The 19,431-nt window shown below is 44.8% G+C and overlaps 1 protein-coding gene across 2 annotated transcripts in view; it reads left to right on the forward strand.

The window, feature by feature from the left end:
* WDR81 (WD repeat domain 81) overlaps positions 1–19,010 on the forward strand; it is a 44,989-nt gene extending 25,979 nt beyond the window's left edge. The window contains exons 7-17 of one of the 2 annotated variants that reach the window (XR_013621456.1): positions 85–192; positions 291–481; positions 1,136–1,320; positions 1,424–1,577; positions 3,653–3,791; positions 4,620–4,853; positions 7,016–7,253; positions 13,856–14,108; positions 16,319–16,464; positions 16,614–16,793; positions 17,320–19,010. Coding sequence is in view for 1 of the 2 variants with exons in the window: in XM_068103112.2 (XP_067959213.2) it covers positions 85–192; positions 291–481; positions 1,136–1,320; positions 1,424–1,577; positions 3,653–3,791; positions 4,620–4,853; positions 7,016–7,248; positions 13,856–14,108; positions 16,319–16,464; positions 16,614–16,793; positions 17,320–17,664 (2,168 nt within the window). In the remaining variant the exon portion in view is untranslated. The remainder of the gene's footprint in view (positions 1–84; positions 193–290; positions 482–1,135; positions 1,321–1,423; positions 1,578–3,652; positions 3,792–4,619; positions 4,854–7,015; positions 7,254–13,855; positions 14,109–16,318; positions 16,465–16,613; positions 16,794–17,319) is intronic. The other variant, XM_068103112.2, reaches the window with a different exon arrangement.
* The last annotated feature ends 421 nt before the right edge of the window (positions 19,011–19,431 follow it).

The raw sequence follows: 19,431 nt of genomic DNA on the forward strand, positions 1-19,431 counted from the left end.
CAGGCATATAATGGTTGACAATTTTTGTCCTTTTAATAAATAAATAAGTTTGACATTGGATGTCTGGTGTTTTGTTTTTCCCAGGGACAGCTTGTTCAATGGTGCGGACACAGATTGGCCGGTTGGGTCCAACCCTTTCTTCCAAATACGTGGCTCGGACACTACTTCGCATCCTCTCATTTTGTTATCTCGGTAGGGTTTCCGTTGAAAATATCGGCGTGGGCCATCGGTAATCGATTTGGGCCAAGCCACACTCTCGACAATATCGTCGCAACGTTTGTCTCCCGCAGGGTCTGACAAGCACCAGTACCTTTGTGAGGAGATGGAAGGAGAAAGCCAAGTGGGTATTGCTGCGTACCAGGCACAGCAGGTTTCTGGAGATCGGCATGCTGAGCCGGTTTTGCATTGCCTTATTCACCTGGCGTTCACCTACGGTGAACCAGTGCTCACTCTGCAATACATCCCACACATCTCTTACCTTGTGAGTTGTTAATGTCGTGCTCGGAATCCGTTAAGGATTTCCATCGATCAGATATTAAAAGCTTTGTGAACAACGTACCAGCGTGGTTTGTTTGAAGATTTACCATTCGGCCCATCAACTGGATGAATATGAATATGAATGATCGTTTTAAGGCCATTTTCCCCACTAGAGCGGGGGTTAGCCTTGCGGGCCCCATGACAATCATGGTTCCCTGTTTGAGGCAATGTTTTTATGGCCGGATGCCCTTCCTGACGCCAATCCTTAGTCGCCTCTTACGATGCGCAGGGATACGGTGTACCTATTCTAAACCGGGGTACACACCGGGATCATTCATCCCAGAAAGCTGGTACTCAATTTGCCGACCTCGGAAGGATGACAGGCTGAGTCAACCCCCGTGGCGTTAATTCAGCGATCGACCGGGATTCGAACCCAGGATCCTCCGATCCCAAGCCGGCACCCTAACCGCTAAGCCAACACCAGGCCTATCAACTGGATGAATTGATTTAATATTTAGCTTTTTAATTGGAAGTGCATATTGACATTTTGATCAACAATTGGGTGATGTGTATAAAAGATTATTGAACAGACGAGGTCGGTGGAACAGTGTTGCTTTGTTCGCTGCCTGGAGCTTTTGTACGTCGGCACGTGCCGCAGGTGTCCTGTTGTAGCGGAGCATTGAAGCTGAACCCAAAGCGGGAGGCCGGCTTGCTCGGTGCCGTGGTGCTTCTCCAGTGCATAGTTCCATACCTATCTGACGTGTCTCTCGTCGACTGCCTGTGGTGCATCATTCATGATGCCTTGCTGCCCATCTTGCATGTTTTCACCTCTTCCAGCATTAGGTTTGACAAAGCCTGAACTGGATGGAAAATTTTCATGCTTGGAAAAAAAAAACAATCAATGGCTGGATGGTGATATGATGATTGTGGGTGTGCTTGTTTCCAGCTTTCCCAGCGGTGTACAATGCCGCTCTGTGCTGTGCCAGAAGTCAATGAGTCTGATGATGCTGATTTGTCTACGGATAGGCGTTGATTCTGTCCAGAGGCACATGTCTGAAGCGCTGAGTGCATTCTTTCAGGGATTTTCCATTGCAGCAGAGGTTCGTTAAAGATTGATGTGTGAAGGCCTTGTGTATGTGTGAAGCTCTTTCCGTATAGCATGGAACTCCATATTTTTGTAACGACTCATACTGAAGTTTCTGTATATTTGTCGTCAGAAAAGCATCCTGCAATTATCGGGATTTGAGGTGCTATTCCGATGTGCTGATTCGTTCCTTAACTTATTTCATCCAGATGGGGTGCAATGCTAACACTAATCATGATCATCATTATGTGAATTACTCCCATGGTAATTTTTATGAGGTATGTTTGTAGACGTTGGCCAGGTACAAAAGTTTGCAAGCGCGTTATCGTGATGTGATGTCCGCAAGGCAGGAGAACGTCTGTCTATCTCAGTAAATGCAGAAATAGCGTACATTGCTGGATTTTTCCCATTGCTGTTTCCTCCTATGAACGTCACGGAAAGTAACGAAGTGCCTTCTTCACATTGCATGAAGTCGAGGCACGATTCTGCTGCACACAAATCCAAAACCTGATGTCTGTTGGTTGCGGTGAAGTTTGTGACCACTTCCATACTCGACCAATAAATCTTAACAAGGACCTTTGATGCAGGAGGAGGCCATTTTCCCCATCATGCCTGTGCTGCATCATGACATTATTAACTAAATCCGTCCGGCTCTCCACACGGTGATTCCAGGAAACCCCTCCAGTAAAAGGGGTAGTGTATGCTCTAGTGCGTGACGCATGACACCGAGCGGCATAGATTATTATGATCTGAGATCTGGAAAATTCACTACAAAGAATCGGGAAGAATTCCCAGTTTTTAAATGCATGGCATGTTATGGTGTATAGAGTAGCTTAATAGGTTCTTCCATGACATGGCATTCTAATTAAAATAAATAAATAATGACAACATTGTAACAAAGCATATATTAATTAATACTAATATTAACAATAATAACATTAATAGTAGTATCATTTGGCAATAAAAACGAACGTATAATCCCCACCCTGGCCCAAGCACATCTGGGCTTTGTAAACGGTAGGCCAATGCTCAAACAGTAGGCTACAGCAGGCAGGTAAGCTACAAGTCTGTGAAGGCCAATGAAAATTTGGTCCAATGGTTCAGGTGGAATAAATAAAAAATTCCCCAAATATCACTTTTTTAATTTGCATAGTTTTTTGTGACTATTTGGACAAGATCATCCCCAAAATGCATATTTTGAAAAAGTTCAAGTTTTCAAAATTTTACGGGGCCCCACACACCCCTCCAGCCTCCACCCTCTCCGCCACCCCTTGTAAAGAGTCGTTTTACTCGTTACTTTCCATTTTTCAAAAGTTCTGCCGTTTCACCCATCTTTATGTCTCTATCCTGTCATAGGATTGTTTGTGCCCTAGGATTAGTATAAATAAGAAATCTGAGATCACCTGGTTTGTTCGAGAATGCGTAAAAGGTCAGGGTGTTCACCTATTATGTATGCATTTACACTGTTTTGCTTCTTGCATCCTTCCGCCGTGCTATTTTCTTTTGTCAAATACACTTGGTCTCGGCGTGGATTCCGCTTGTTCTGGCTGCTTAGTTTCGTGGTTGAAGCCACGTAAGACCGCTCTCATGACCAACTTGAGAACCCAGCAAAAAAGGAATCCCTTGTGTAAATATAAACCACTCCAGTTCCAATCCATCGGTGTCATTGGTTCGCCATGCAGTGACGATCCTGTCATACTCGTACAACCCTCAGCACAATGACGTTACCACGATTTTCAAAAACAATGTCCCGTTTGCTACATATTTTCTGCTCCATGGCTGTTCTTCGTTTTAGGGCATTTTAAAATATTGCTCGAAGTGAAAGTCTCTTCACCAACATTTCTAACATCTTCGCTAACAAATATCACGTTATCTTGAAAACCAAAATGTGTGACGGGCATAGGTTGTGGACTGAAGATCGTGTGTAAACAAAGTTGATCCTTTGGGAATTTAGGGTTGGGGTGGAGAAAACAGGGAATTTTAGTCTCTTGAACGATGAGCATATGAAATAAATAAATAAATGGTGGATGGTCTTGCTGAAAGGACGCTGCGTAACCTCTCGTCTGTGATTTTCATCTTTCTCCACTGCAGGGTAAAGGTGACCAATGTATGGTGCGTGATCATGGTGTAGGTGAAGCAGATAATGAGCATCCAGGGATGGAAGAAATGAGGAAAGTGTTCAATGCTGAACTGGCCAGTGCTGCTTATGTGCCTTTCCTGTGCTTGCTTGGTAAGCTCGTGTTACCTTTCCCACCTCTGCCAGTTTTATTAACTAGTCATAGCTACACTCTCCAAGAGTGATTATATGATTTCATGAAATTATTTACACTACACCATGTCTACAGGTGAAAATTGCAATTACTAAAGCATAGGAGAGGAAAGCGGAAGTGTGCGCATGTTGTCGACAAATGCATGCACACAGAGGATTGGCATCTTTTAATATGAAGTATGATCATTTTCATTGATATAATTGTTACGGATGTAGTACACAAAAGTTTTTATGAAGGTACCATCAACGCCACACAAATATGGGTACACCTCCAAACTTGGTGGATTTTGTTTTTCACGATTAGCATAATTTCTCCACCTTCAATACCCTCTCCCTCTGGGCAAAGGTCAGTGGTTAAATCACTTGGACTATGCTGCGTGTACAGGCGAAAATTGCAAGTCTTCCAACCCCCTGGGTGGAGGTGGAAGGGGATTTTTCTTTGTGTCCATGACCTGAACCTGTTTACCCTGCACACCTATGCAACATTTGAGGGAAATGGGCCAAGCAATTTTTGATTCTATAATGTTCTGACAAATGTTCAACATGTTAATCCACATACAGAAAATTGCCAAATTTCAGTTTGATATCAAATCTTTTGACATTTTCATTTTATGCTACAAACAAACAAATTTTCACGATTATAATGGCAAGATGATTTAACAAACGTTTGGATCTGCTGGTAGGGAAACCATAACCATGTCTGTAACCCAGTATTCAGATTGAACACATTTTCCGTCATTCGATCGCAGTCGGCCTTGAATGCACTCGATTTGTGATTCCGGTTTCCAGGAAATGGCAGCATCGAGGAAAGCATTCCAAATAGGGATCTTGTGTGCCAGCTGAGTAGCCAATATGAGCAAGAGCTCCTCTGTACGTCTGACACCCCTCCGGTGGTTGACGTGCCCGAAGATCCAGTTTTGGCTACTGACACCACAGCCCAAAGCTCCAGCATCCTGGTGAACAGTGATGATTTTGGCAGCTTCGGGGGCTTTTCGGTGGGAAATCGCATCCAGATAAGATCAGGTACTTTTTTTGCTGCTGCTAATTTTTCAATGCTTTTGATCCTGGGTGCCATCCTGAATGTCTTTTTTTTCTTGTATAAATAATTGAAGCTTATAGAAGAGCTAGTAATAGTCCACTGAATGGATCAGAATGCAACAGGACCAAACAAAAAGTAGACGGAGAGGGGAGAAACACCAACCACAGAGTTGAAGACCAAGATGGAGGCACACTTTGACAAACAATTGGTGTGAGGAGGAATGGGGTGTAAGAGAGGATGTATGGAGTGGACAAGATGGATACAGAAGGAAACTCTTCGGAGGGAAACTAGAAATTTGGAAGGAGGAGGGATTGGGGTGAGGTGGGGATAACGAGGGTAGACATGAAGACCTGGAGGGAAGAATGACATTGAAGATTATGTCCAAGTTGGTTTCACAGGCTGGAAAAAGGGGAACAAATGAGTGGAGGTGAGCAGTGATTCTGGATTTAGGTAGTTTCACCAGAAGGGGTTGATGGTGGACTGTGTATGCCCTGCAGAAACCTGGGGGGACAAAGCGCATAAGGAGCCGAGGTGCAAGACCAAAAAGAAGATGGTAGAAGACAGAGACCACTGACATGTCTGTGATGGCAAAGTGATCGACCCATAGTCTCAGCTTCAGTATGGGAGATTCCAATGATCTTGAAAGCTTTAGCTTCTACGGTGTCAAGCTGAGCAAGATGTGAGACAGGGGAGCCAGCCCAGGAGGAGAGCAGTGCTCCAAGATTCGGATGAATGTTTTGTAGGTGGATAGGAGTTTGTGCACCCAAGAAGGACTTTGTACGATTGAGGGTGCCCAGTCGGCGTCTGGCTTTGGAGGCCAACTTTGAAATGTGGTTTGCCCAAGAAAGATCATGGCTGATAGTGAGACCTATGAGTTTCAATTACTGAACTTCCTCAAGAGGATTGTTAAGAAAGTAAATGGGGGAGGAAAGTTGGGGGGTTGTCATACAGCCCTTTCCGAGAGAGATGGAGCGTGAGAGATTTTTTCAGGATTAAAAGACATATTCCAAGTGTTTGACCATCTTGTTATTTTGTCAAGGACTGAAGAGAGGGAAGAGGCTGCAGCTTTCCTGTCTGAAGGATGAGGGGTGTCATGGCAGAGGGTGGAGTTGTCAGTAAATAGATGAAGAGGATTTCCAGAGAGATCATTGATGAAGATTAGGAATAAGACTGGGCCAGAACATGGCCTTGGGGCACTCCAGCCTTGACGAGTAGAGGAGATGAAAGGAATTCCTTGAGAGCCACACATTTGCTATGAGGGAGGGAGAAGGTTGGTGGAGCAAGCACGTAGCTGATAAATAGCTCTGAAAATAATCCTGAAGAAGAAGAAGAAGACATATATCACGGTTATTTTATTTATTCATATGCAACCAGTATCTGATTGGCTGCATCATTTTCTGGGGGCTTGACTGCCGCTGATGCAATGCCATGCCCCCCCCCCCCCTCCCCACCCCCCATTACCACTATCTGGTACTCATTTTGCTGACCTCAGAAGGATGACGAGCTGAGTCGACCCACCTGGTATTAACTCAACGGCACGACAAGACCCGAGGATCTTAAGCCAACCACCTTAACCGTTAAGCCAAAACCAGGCTTGTATGTTGTGGTAGAGACGAAGGAAATGCAAGGGTTGAGATGCATTAAAATGCTTTTGAATGAAGAAGAAGCGTTTATATTTGATGTTGATTCAGTTTCGAGAAAAGCGGGGATGATGACGACGTAGAACCAGAAGCAGAAGGAAATTCAAGGAGAAATATGAGTCATGGAGTTTAAAAAAATAATTGAAGCGAAGAGAGGAAATGGAATATTATTGAAGAGGTAGAAGAAAAATACCTGGGAAAGGAGGCACAACGAGGAATGCAGACACAGAGAAATTTCACACTTTCTAGCCGAGGAAAGGTCTTGTCAGGTCTTGAACAATATGAAACAAATAGAACAAACAACCAACGAATTAACATGAAATGTTGCATGGGATACAACAGCAACAACTAGACGAAGACACAACGACATGAAAACTCGGCTTTAGTGAGGTGGAAACGAGATCTCAGATTTTCACCAGCACGTGAAAATAAACCCAAACCACAAGTCTAACTTTTGAGTCTTGTCGTTGTGGCTTGAGAACCATGAGCATGCATCTTTGTTTCAGGTCCAACTGGAGACTGTGAAACAGTGGCTGTCCGTCTGAGCCAGCTCAGCAATTCGTATTCTGTGCTAAGTCTGTCTGGCTCGCCCAGCCAGGCCCTTGACGATGGACTGGTAAAGCAGGAACTGCGACCGAGCGAGCGTGTACTGGCTGGTAACTGGCTGGCCCACTGGCAATATGACATCGGCCTGAGTCATACGCAGGGGCATTTCAACTTTAATCAGGTCAAGCTGCAGGTGAGGTAGGATGCTGATGGTCGCTACATAATGCAGGTCAATCAATCGACGTGTGTTCGTGCAACTTGCTTCTTGCAAGCCGGTTTTGTCTTTTATTGTCTTGATGCTCTCGGTTTAGCAAATGCACAACTGAGCAACGTTAAGGCAAGTCAAGTTCTCATTAAGTCATTTCCAATGTATGTGATTTTTTAATAAGCATTGGGAGAATTTACATGTGTAAGCAATAATGTCAATTTTGATCCCTTCCCCTCTCTATCCATCAATCCTTCCATTCCTGCCCCCAACCCCTTCGTCCACCTTCCTTCAAGCTCGGAATGAGCAAAATGCAAAATGTAAGTGACCATTCTCCAAACTTTTCTCCTAGGGGAGCAGACGCGAGTGAGTAACTCGAAGTGGAAGTAACTCCACAAACTTCAGGGGAAATAACTCCATATGGGCAAGAGGACAAAAAGTTGATCGATTTATTTAATTCACACGTTTTTTGTCAATTTGCAATCAAAGTAATCCTCAACACAGGAGTATATGGCATTGGAGACAAAAATTGAATAAGTCAATTCAGATCATGATTGAAATGATGTGTGTACACAAACAATTTAATGGTACAGTACGTGATAAGAGTGGAGGGACTAGAGGGAGCGAGAGGCAGGCCTCCGTGTCTTGGACTGACGGCTCGAATATTATTTGGGCTGGGAAGGCGAAAGGGAGCTAAGGCCGGATCGATACGGCATTCTCCTCACCAAGATCGGGCTTTTTGGTGAGTCGCGTGGCGAATCTGGAGTCTAGGAATCTCTGATCGAACTATTGAAAGTGCATCCTGATAGGAGAAGTCGTTACCAAGGCGCAGCGAGATGGTGCGATCAGAGCACCGGGGAAATACAGCCCCGCCCCTCCCTCAAAATGCTGACGCAGCAAAAGCTCCTCGCTCTCCAAAGCACACCCACCTCAGTCAGCACCGAGATCGTAAATCACAAAGACGGTGCAGCCTTCTTTTTCCCGAGCAGAGAGAGAGGCCTGCCCTCCTTCTTCACTCTCTCGAGCCAATCGTCTCAGAAATCTGAAAGTTATATGAAGACGAACCTTGTGTTAAGAAAACAGTACATGAAATGCTGTGCACTGTACCTGATTTAAAATAACGTCATATCGGACTAGCGTGACTTAAATCGACTATTGTCCCGTAATGTGTTAACGATGTTCTCGTGAAATGGCTCGACATAAATTGGTGACTTCCTGTAATATTTAACACCATGAAACGTATTGTTACGTTTGTGGGTGTAGATAAAAGATTACCGTAGGAAAGATAGCACTGTACAATTAATAGCTTGGACCGTGTGATGTGTCGGAGAAATGTCGATGTACAGAAAGTAGGGAAACTGTAGCTTAAGGTTGTTTGTGTTCTCCACATGAGGGGTTGTGGAGGGGGGTGAAGCAGTGCTAATTAGTGTCGGGATTAAGGTTAGTTTTCCCCAGTGTGTGATTTTCCCCATGATCAATCCCTAACATTTCACAAGCCAAGCTAAGCCGGCCCAATGAATACTTACCACTGGCAAAAGCCAAGGAAGAGCCTGTTGGACTAAGCCCCGCCCCAAAGGACCTAATAGGAGAAAGCCCACCCACGAGAGGCGGAGAAATGGAGGGTGGAGAAAGAGCAGTCGGGCCATTCCCCGAGGGACACCATTGGCCTGCAGATCATGGGCGGGGTGAACTGTGAGGCTAACGAGACTATTGGCTCGAGAGATTGAAGAAGAAGGGTGGGTCTCTCTCTCTCTCTCTGTTCGGAAAAAGAATGCTGCACCATCTTTGTGTTTTTCGATCTCGGTGCTGACCGAGTTGGGCGCGATTTGGAGAGCGAGGAGCTTTTGCTGCGTCGGCATTTTGAGAGAGGTTTTGGCTCACAGTTTCTTTGGAGGCGAAGGAGGCTGTCTTCACTGCTCGCCCCACGGTTCTGGGCGTCTTTACCTTCGTCGGCCGGCACCACCTTGAGTGCTCCAACGTGAGAGGATTGAACTTGGCCACCGCCGCTGCCTTACGAAAAGGGGCCATTTGGGCCAAAATAGAAGTGCCGGCATGATAAAGGTTTTATTTATTTCATTTCATTTTCCCCATGTGTGTTTGTATTTGTGACTGAGTGGAGACATCTCAAATTAGAATTTAGTTTACCTCAAGTAGGATTTATTTAACCTCCACATAATTTTTGACATTTTTATTCCTTGATTTATTTTCATTGAATTATTTGATTGTTGAATTTATTGTGGTGTTTGCATGTTTTGTGGTTTCGGAATAAACCCGTATTTTTTCATTCAGATAAACGCCTCGCAGCCTTCCATCTCGCGCACGCAATAACAACCATATTGGCTGCCGCCTCAGGTGTTAAAGCAGTTCGGCTTTCCACCAACAGGCGGTCTTGATCGCCGGTGACACAACAGTATTATCCCAGTGTCCAACAGTGAAAAATGAAGTTGTCAGAATTTGACAACAGTAAATGTGGTAACGATAACGAAGTACCTTTGCACATGGGGTAAGATTTGATTGCATCGGAGTGATGGGCACAGACATTACAGTACAGGATGTATGTGTGTCTTGGTCACATTATTCATTTTATTCCAATATACTGAGTCAGTTCCTCACATTCAGTCAGTCAGTCACTCAAGCGTTTGGGTCTCACTATCTGCCATGATCCTTCCTGGGAAAACCACATTTCCAAGCTGGTCTCCAAAGCCAGTCGCCGACTGGGCGTCCTTCATCGTGCGAAGTCCTTTCTGGGCACTTCTGAGCTCCTCACCACATCCAAAGCTTTCATCCACAGCTCGATGGAATACTGCTCTCCCCTCTGCACCGGTGCTCCTGCCTCACACCTAGCTCTGCTTCATGCTGTAGAAACCAAAGCATTCAGAATCATTGGAATCTCCCGCGATGAAGCTGATTCTGAGGACCTTTCTCTCTCACCGCAGGCAGGTCGGTGGTCTTTCTGTCTTCTATCGACTCCTCTCCGGCCTAGCTCCCCCTGCTTTATCTGTGCTCTGCCCCCGAAATATTCCTGTAAGTCGCACAAGATCTGCCTGCAGACCTTCTTATGGTTAAACTGCCAAAATGAAGACTGTTCACCTTCACTCTTTCATTCCTCCTTACTCCTGCCTCTGGAACAAACTCTCACACCTTTCAATCCCACTCCTCCCTCCAGGTCTTTAAAACAACTGTTCACCACTATCTCTTATTTTCCTCCATCCAAAACCTTGATCTTTTCCACCACCCATCAAAACACCTGAAATATGCATCTTTCAATCCCCAACTTCTTTCCTGAAATTCCTAGTAGTGTTCATTTGCTTTATACCGTGGACCCCTTCCTCCTCCCCCAGCCCTCCCCCTTCCACAGTTAATCATGTGAAAAAGTAAGTAAAGTTTTGACTTTTTCAACATATGTCAACATACAGCTATTTGATCTTCATTTCAACAATATTGATAGATAAAGGTGATATAATATAACAAATATCATGAAACATTTACATTTTGTAGTCCATTGTATAATTTAAATAAACAAATGCAAATTTCACATGTGGAAAAAGTAAGTACACCCTTGGCGCTAATCGGTGTTATTGCCCCCTTTGGCAGAAACAACCTCAAGTAGGCATTTCTTACAACTGTCTACCAGTCTCTGACATCGACTGGGAGAAATTTTTGCCCACTCCATGCAGAATTCTTTCAGCTGTGCGATGTTTGAGGGGTTTCTTGCATGCACAGCTCGTTTCAAATCCCCCCACAACATCTCGATGGGATTGAGATCCAGGCTTTGACTTGGCCATTCCAGAACCCTCCATTTCTTTCTTTTCAGCCATTCTTTGGTGGATTTACTGGTATGTTTAGGGTCATTGTCATGTTGCAAGGTCCACCTTCGGTTGAGCTTCAATTTTCTGACAGATGGCCTCACATTGTCCTCAAGCACCCTCTGGTTCAATGAAGAATTCATAGTGGATTCTATGATGGTGAGCTGCCCAGGCCCTGATGCAGCAAAGCTGCCCCAAACCATATTATTTTCGCCACCATGCTTTACAGTTGGTATCAGGTTCTTGTGGTCAAATGCTGTCTTTAGTTTTCGCCAAACATGTCTTCTGGTACTGTGGCCAAATAGCTCCACCTTTGACTCTTCTGTCCAGAGCACATTGTTCCAGAAGTGCTGGTCTTTGCCTCGGTGTTCATTGGCAAACTTTAGTCTTGCCCTGATGTTCTTTCTGGACAGTGAAGGTTTCCTCCTGGCACACCTCCCATGAAGATCAAATTTGTGCAGCCTCTTTCTAATGGTAGACTCGTGCACGTTATCAACAGTGGCAAGAGCTACCTGTAGGTCCCGTGATGACATTCTGGGGTTCTTGGAGACTTCTTTCAGCATCTTGCGGTCTGCTCTCGAGCTGAACAAGTTGGCAGTTGTTTGGAATCTTCTCCACTTGTAGATGATCTTCCAGACAGTCGAATGATTGATTTCAAATTGTTTGGAGATCTTTTTAAATCCCTTCCCAGACTCGTAGGCATCTATAACCTTCTTTCTGAAGGCCTCAGAGAACTCTTTTGATCTAGGCATGGTGACGCCGCACACTTCAACAACAAAGAGCAAACCAAACGAAATGTCTGAGGTTTAAATAAGACAGGTTCCTCCAAGATCCTCGCTGACGATGTTCTAATCATTTGCACCTGAGCTGGTGCACCTGATTCTAATTTTAGGTATTTGAAGTAGTGATAAATGTAGGGGTGTACTTGCTTTTTCCACATGCGAAATTTGCATTTATGTTTATTTAAATTATACAATGAACAACAAAATGTAAATGTTTCATGATATTTGTTAAATTATATCACCTTTATCTATCAATATTGTTGAAATGAAGATCAAATAGCTGTATGTTGAAATATGTTGAAAAAGTCAAAACTTTACATGGGGTGTACTTTTTCACGTGACTGTATACCGAACGTCCTGTTCTCCACTGTTGTTGTGCTTATGTGCTTCCCTCTCTCTCCCCCTCTTGTCTCCTGCTCCCTTCATTGTATGTTTGATGTGTCTGTGCATGTTTTCATGTTCAATGTGTTAGCTCTTACATGAGCCTCGATTCTATATACAAAAAAACCCCCAAAAAACCCCAAAAAATCCCAACTCCATAATGTCGACATACCCACCAACTGCCTTTCACCGATTGCCTTTCGATTGTAAACGATTACCAGGCACACATTGAGATTACCAGGCACACGTGGAGATTACCAGGCACACGTGGAGATTACCAGGCACACGTGGAGATTACCAGGCACACGTGGAGATTGCCAGGCACACGTGGAGATTGCCAGGCACACGTGGAGATTGCCAGGCACACGTGGAGATTGCCAGGCACACGTGGAGATTGCCAGGCACACGTGGAGATTGCCAGGCACACGTGGAGATTGCCAGGCACACGTGGAGATTGCCAGGCACACGTGGAGATTGCCAGGCACACGTGGAGATTGCCAGGCACACGTGGAGATTGCCAGGCACACGTGGAGATTGCCAGGCATCTTGCTGCCTAATACACGTGGCCCTGGTGCCCTGGTGTTGGCCCTGGTGTTGGGCTAGCGGCTAGGGTGCCGGCTTAGGATCCTAGGATCCTGGGTTTGAATCCCGGTCAATCGCTGAATTAACGCCAGGGGGGTTGACTCAGCCTGTCATCCTTCCGAGGTCGGCAAATTGAGTACCAGTTCACTGGTAATTCCCTGCTTGTCGTTAAAGGCGGCAAAAAGGGTTGGCGTCAGGGAGGGCATCCGGCCGTAAAACATTGCTTCAAAAAGGGGACCGAAAAACAACAACAACCACAGTTCCCGAAAAAGGCCAACCCCCGCTTGCTGGGAAAAATGGCCTCTAAAGGTGGTTTTTTTGCTGCCTTATACCAGCAAATCCAGTGAAAGGAAAATGGCGGATCGACAGTAGATGGACGAGTTCAAAGAATGACGGTGACAATGCGTGCCACACAAAACACAGTGATTGATTAATACAAAATGTTTTACAGAATATTTTTCAACTTCCGGCATGCTTTAAATTTTGTATCCAAGCAATTGCGTCATCGGAATGGCTGAAGCAAATCAAAATGACCACGAGAATGACCACGATTGGTCTAATGACAAACGGGCTTGAGCTTGTACAACTATACTACAAAATGAAATGGGATCGCCCGAGTGTGGTCTCTGACAAGGAAATTGCTTACAGAATAGCGCGCGGTGGCCCAGGAATGTGCTTGACTATCTTCTAAAGGCCAAAACAATAAAGAAAAACAAAAATTGATGGCGGCAAGTGACAAATGATTTGCTTGGAGTGAGTGTGAGGTGCACGCAAGCGATCACGCAGTATTCATGACGAGTTCTGTGTAATACAGGAATGCATTCTGTGTAATACAGGAATGCAGGAATGCATACAGGAATACATTTGAATGTAGGTGTCTTGCTAGTAAAAGCAGGAATGTTGCGCGATTGATCTGCTCGGCAGCACTTCCTGAAAGACTTTTTGACCTCCATTTTTTTATTTTTGTCACTGTATCCCATGACGACTTCCTGTTCCTTTATTGTAATGTGATTTTGAACCTTCTTGTGTCATTTCCTTCCACAGACATACACTGGGCATGGTGGTGCAGTGCGGTCACTTTGTGTCTGGCCCAACGAAGACATTTTCTTGAGCGGTAGTAAAGACCGGACGGTGCGCCTCTGGTCCCTGAGGAACTGTGGAGATGGGACGGAGGCCTTGCGGGCAAAGTTGGTGTACAGGCAACATCGCCGTGGTGTGTTTCATGTGGAGCATGTGGAAGCGGTGCAACGGGTGGCCAGCTGTGACGGGACGTTACACATCTGGGACTGTGACACAGGTGTGTTCACACTCGCAAGGTCCTCATACCGCGTGTGACTACTTTCACTGTTCCATATTGCAGGAGTCTCAAGATCACTTGCGTTGTATGATTTATTCATTTTTAATATTTAAATATCGAAACCTTGCAGGTATTGCTTTGTTTCATAACAGTTTAGGTTTTTCCTTTGCGTGTACTCCAGAGCGCAAGTTCGTACACGCCAAACGTTTAATTCTTAATCCGACTTGCTTGCGTCAACTTATAGTTCAAATTGTCCTGCACAAAATATTGTCGCGCGATTGCCCTCGGTTAAGACTGGGAATCGCGGATGGCCAGAACGAGCTTTAACTCCGAGGCGACGATCAATGACAGATGTTCACAGAGGGAATGACACACAAGGGAATTTTACCCATAACCCCTGAACTAATTAGCATGCCCCACCCCTCGTAACAGGGACAAATATCCAACTTATCCGACATCCGGGCTACAGGTCCCTGACTTACTGTACATCGAAATGGTTCTAGCTACCCACGGCAGACGAAGCATGATACCTACACAGATCTACCTAGATCGAGATATTTCCCTTTGCCCCAAATTCATAACAATATTGTGAAAAGAGTCAATGTGCTGCATGGGTGAAACTTTTCCGTATGGCTCGGAAATCACTATTTCTGTAATGACCCATACGGAGGTTGCTGTATTTTCGTTAGAAAAGCATGCCGTGATCTTTTTTTAAATCAGATGGGCTGAGGCTCGTAATAGAGCACACACACACACACACACACACACACACACACACACACACACACACACACACACACACACACACACACACACACACACACACACACACACACACACACACACACACACACACACACACACACACACACACTTTCCACACATAAACACACACATACGCATATACACATAAACATACACACATAAACATACACATGGACACACTTAACACGGGCACTGAGCTTGGCGGAAGTGCTGTCACTGCCGTAACTTCACAGGATACTCTGGGTACCAGTGACGTCATAACAATGGCACCGCTTTTCTCACCGTACTCAGCAGGCAAATCCTGCTCCCCATGGATGCAAACTGATGGGCATTGTCCGTGCTCTATCCTTTTCAAGCAAGGAAGCAGCACGTATCATTTATAAGGTCTTTGGTATAACTTGAACCGGTCCAAACCAGATGGGTGTTTTTTTTGTTTGTTTTTAGAAGAAAATTTATATTTAAAAAAAATCCACTTTCACGATATGAGGTGTTGTGTTGTGTTGTTTTGTGTGTACATGAGTGACCAAAAAAATCTCGATTTAATCCATTTTAAATTTAGGCTGTAACACAACAAAAAATGAAAAACTTCAAGGGGTGTGAACACTTTCTGAAGGCAGTGTAATCAAAATGGCCGCAAGCGCACAACAGAGGGTGCCAGGCGAGGTCTTTTGGGCAGACATTATGGCGTGAACGAATCTAGTATCCGTCAAGTGAAGAAATACGCAGAAAATATGAGGGGGTAGCTGGGTCGTGAATAGGGGGTAGCTGGGTCGTGAATAGGGGGTAGCTGGGTCGTGAATAGGGGGTAGCTGGGTCGTGAATAGGGGGTAGCTGGGTCGTGAATGCTCTGGTTTACACTGGAGTGAGGGTCATTACATAAAGTGTGGTACCCCCATCCACTCTCCCCCTAAAAACTTGTATTAATAGTACTGCATAGGTATGTGCTATTCAGTGTTATTTATTTTATGATAACAAAATGCTGTACTGTATTCACTAAATCTTTCCAGCAATTGATGTTCAGGTGAAATGAAGAAATTCTTCCCAAATATCGCTTTCATTTGCCTCGCTTGTTATGCTTCCGCTGTCAGTGGCTTGAACACATCCATTATTCTGGATGTTCAGTTGCTGATTCATTGCTGATAACTTAAGAACAGCTGAAGGGATCCAAATCGGACTTGGTACAAGTATGTGTGATGATGCAAAGATGAACTGATTAGATTATGGGGTCAAGAGGTCAAAGGGCAGAGTTCCCGTTAGGTGAAAATTCTGTTACCGCGTTAACTTGGAAACCAGAGGTGGGATTTTGACCAAATTCAGAGTGCCTTCCAGTTTTCATTCTTTCAAACGTTCTGCAGTTTCACCCAGGTACACCGGATGAATAGCAAACGATGTTGCAGCGATATCTTTGTGAACGAAATTTGCATACCTGTTTAATGTTCACTCAGGTGCCACCGTTTCGACGTACGAGGCTCCAGATTCGAAGCTTTCAATCAATGCTGTCTCGGTGCTGCCGGCACCCCAACCGGGCCTCGTCATTGCCACTTCTGACTACGTGCTTCGTTTTGTAGACACACGCAAGCCAGGACTTCAGGTATGGCAGAGAAACTGCCCCTTTAATCGTTCGACCAGCTCACACTAACGATGAGCAAATGAACGACCGAGGTGGTCGATGGAACAATGATTACACGCTATAGATTTACGGATTCTCAAGTTGTTTCTCCAAACCTCCCCCGCATTCAGCACGAATTCTCTTTGGTGGCGGGAAGTGGGTCGGGTAGCGTGCGCTCGCTTGCGGTGAGCCCACACGGCGTGTGGGTCAGTGCTGCCTTCTCGTCCGGGATCATCGTCGTGCTGGACGTGCGCACGGGCCTACAGCTTCGATCCTGGCAGGCGCACGATGGTGAAATCCTTAAAATAAAGGTATCAGTGGCATCATGTTGCAGCACCATTTGTGTGTTTGGGCGATGGGGTTTCGTCTTTTTTTTTTTTCTCTTTTTTTAACTTACGAAAATCAAAGATTTTTTCATTCATTCATTCAAGTATATTGGTTGGCTTTGTGCGTTATTCTGTCTGTCTGTATGTATGTCTGTATGTATGTCTGTCTGTATGTATGTCTGTCTGTATGTCAGTCACCTACAAGTCACAATTTTCAACCAATCTTCACGAAACTTCACCAAATGGTGGAGTTGGTCATAAGCAAGAAGCCTATTGTTTTTGGGGTCAAAATATCAAAACGTTAATATAGGCCAAAGGTCACCAACCTTGTCAGATTTCTAAAATCCTCAATTTTCATCCGATTAACTTGAAATTTTAAGAGGGTTTGCATATCAGGTCACTGAATTCAACTACCAAGTATTTTTGAGGTCAACATAGGCCAACAACTTATTTTAGGGATTTCACAAGTATCGTGCTGTGCATGACATTTCTTGTCTTTTTTGTTGATCAGGCTCTGGATAGCGACACGTTGCTGAGCAGCTCGATGGATCATCAGCTGCTTGCATGGCGAGTTTCCGATGGCCGGCAATGCTTTCAGCTCCGCAGCAGTGAACCTGTGCATACGTTTGCTACTTTTGTGGGCTCGGGAACGGCAGCGTGCGACAGTGAGGTCATCGCCGGCACGAGTGGTAATAGGGTTGGAGTATATCCCATACGTACCTTACAGCGTCCTGGTGGTAGCACCAGACTGTTACCAGAAAACTTTCGCGGTGTGCTGACCCGCCTGGCCGTGCTGCCTGCCAAACGCCTCCTCCTTTTGGCTTCTGACAACGGCAGCACCAGCCTCATGGCGTAACCACAGCTTTCCTGCAATCTTCTTGTCACCACACCAGAAGAAATGAACGTCTGCTGAACTTCTTCGTAAATTTCACGATATGGCTGCAAATTGACAAATTCAGAAGTTTTCATTCCTTTGTTTTGACTCGTAGTCAGGAATATAAATGGCCACTGCAAAGTGACTGATTAACCCCAACCCCAAATTCCATCTGAAAGCAAAGCAACCACGATGGGACAACTACCCATGTTGGGTACAGAAAGTCGAGCCTCGCAACAAAGTCTTGCCCAAATGACCAGCTCACCAGAGCTGTATCGTATGGATTTGCAGTTCATACACGTTTTTGTTTCTACCTTTATTTTGTTGAATACCTGTGCCCTGATTGTAATACTTACACTTGTGGAAATGCAATTGTTGTTCTCGGTTTCTAGATTTTTGTTGAGCTGCCCCTGGGAGGCGTTCAAAATGTTCTCCAAACAAGATGGCAGTCGAAGCCGTGCCCACACTTGGTACCTGCGTGAACGTGTGCTGAAAAATTAAAATACGCTGTCACGTGTTTGGACTGTTGTACCTCGTTTGCAGAACTTTTTGAACACTTGTCTTTTGTATCAGAGTTTTGGTAATACACGTTTTATCTGCAATCATGATGTTAGCAATTTATTGTGCTCGAACTAGCAAGGCAACCATCTTGCTGTCTTCTGATCGACGAGAGGGACGTGTCAGGGTTTGGCAACATGCTTGTACAACACTCGATTTGAACGTTGCGCTGTGACGTCGTGCTCAAGAATACATTTTCAGAGAGATTTCTTCCGGAATGTTACGAATTTTTTTGTATACCTATTATTAATTTCACGACTTTGGGACAAACCGAGAGGGACCCAATTTGAGTTTTCAGCCAACAGGGATTATTTTCATTATTAATTTTTTTTTTTTTTGTAATCGAGTTTTGGCTACAGCATGTTCCCAATTGGACAGCAGCTATCTACTTTGTATTCGGATGCTGTCTACCTTCCCTTGTGCAGCCATTTTGTGCACTCTTGTAACTTTCGTATCATCGCAATATCTATGGGTGCATGCTATTTAAGACTGCCGATGGACATCGTTCACGTTCTCTGGTGCTTAAAGCTTCAAGGAACAAATAAAATCTTTTTTTTTTTAATTTTTCACAATTGTATTGTGTCAACTTGGTGCGTTCATTTTATTACTATATTATTTGTTTGATCTCAAAATATTTGTCCACTTTCTTGCATCTCAAACCAGTCGTTGGGATATATCGTCATATCTCCCAAAACAGCGTATCTTTGCAGGTGTGACTCGACGATTTGACAATTCCCCCAATCTGCAAATAAAAAGCATATTTTGATGTAGATTTGTTTTTATATTGTGCATTTTTGCAATATTGTGCATTTGCTGCCATGATGGCTTTGAGATGTGTGACCTCACTGAAAGCCACAAAGCTACCAACTACCACCCTGGTTTGCGGCATCCTTCCGATGGACGGTGAGCTTGAGATTTTGTCTGGTGGTATCGGTATCGGTTGGTGTACATTCAGGATCCCACGGTGCCTCAGCCTCAGTAAGGTATGGACCTTGGCCAAGTTCCGAATTCCTGCCAAAATCTCTGGTTGAACGTCAGGGCTGGGCAGCCGGTTCGTGAAAGATTTTGGCCAAGATGGTTCGAGGTTACAACGCTCCTGGGACATGTCTCGGGAGTAGGGGAAGAATGTTGGTTCTGGGACACACTCCATTTAACATGCAAGTGAATGGGGAAAGCGCATTGAAACGCACT

This window comes from Myxine glutinosa, chromosome 14 (assembly GCF_964187855.1).
Source record: "Myxine glutinosa chromosome 14, kmMyxGlut1.1, whole genome shotgun sequence".
Classification (NCBI taxonomy): domain Eukaryota; kingdom Metazoa; phylum Chordata; class Myxini; order Myxiniformes; family Myxinidae; genus Myxine; species Myxine glutinosa.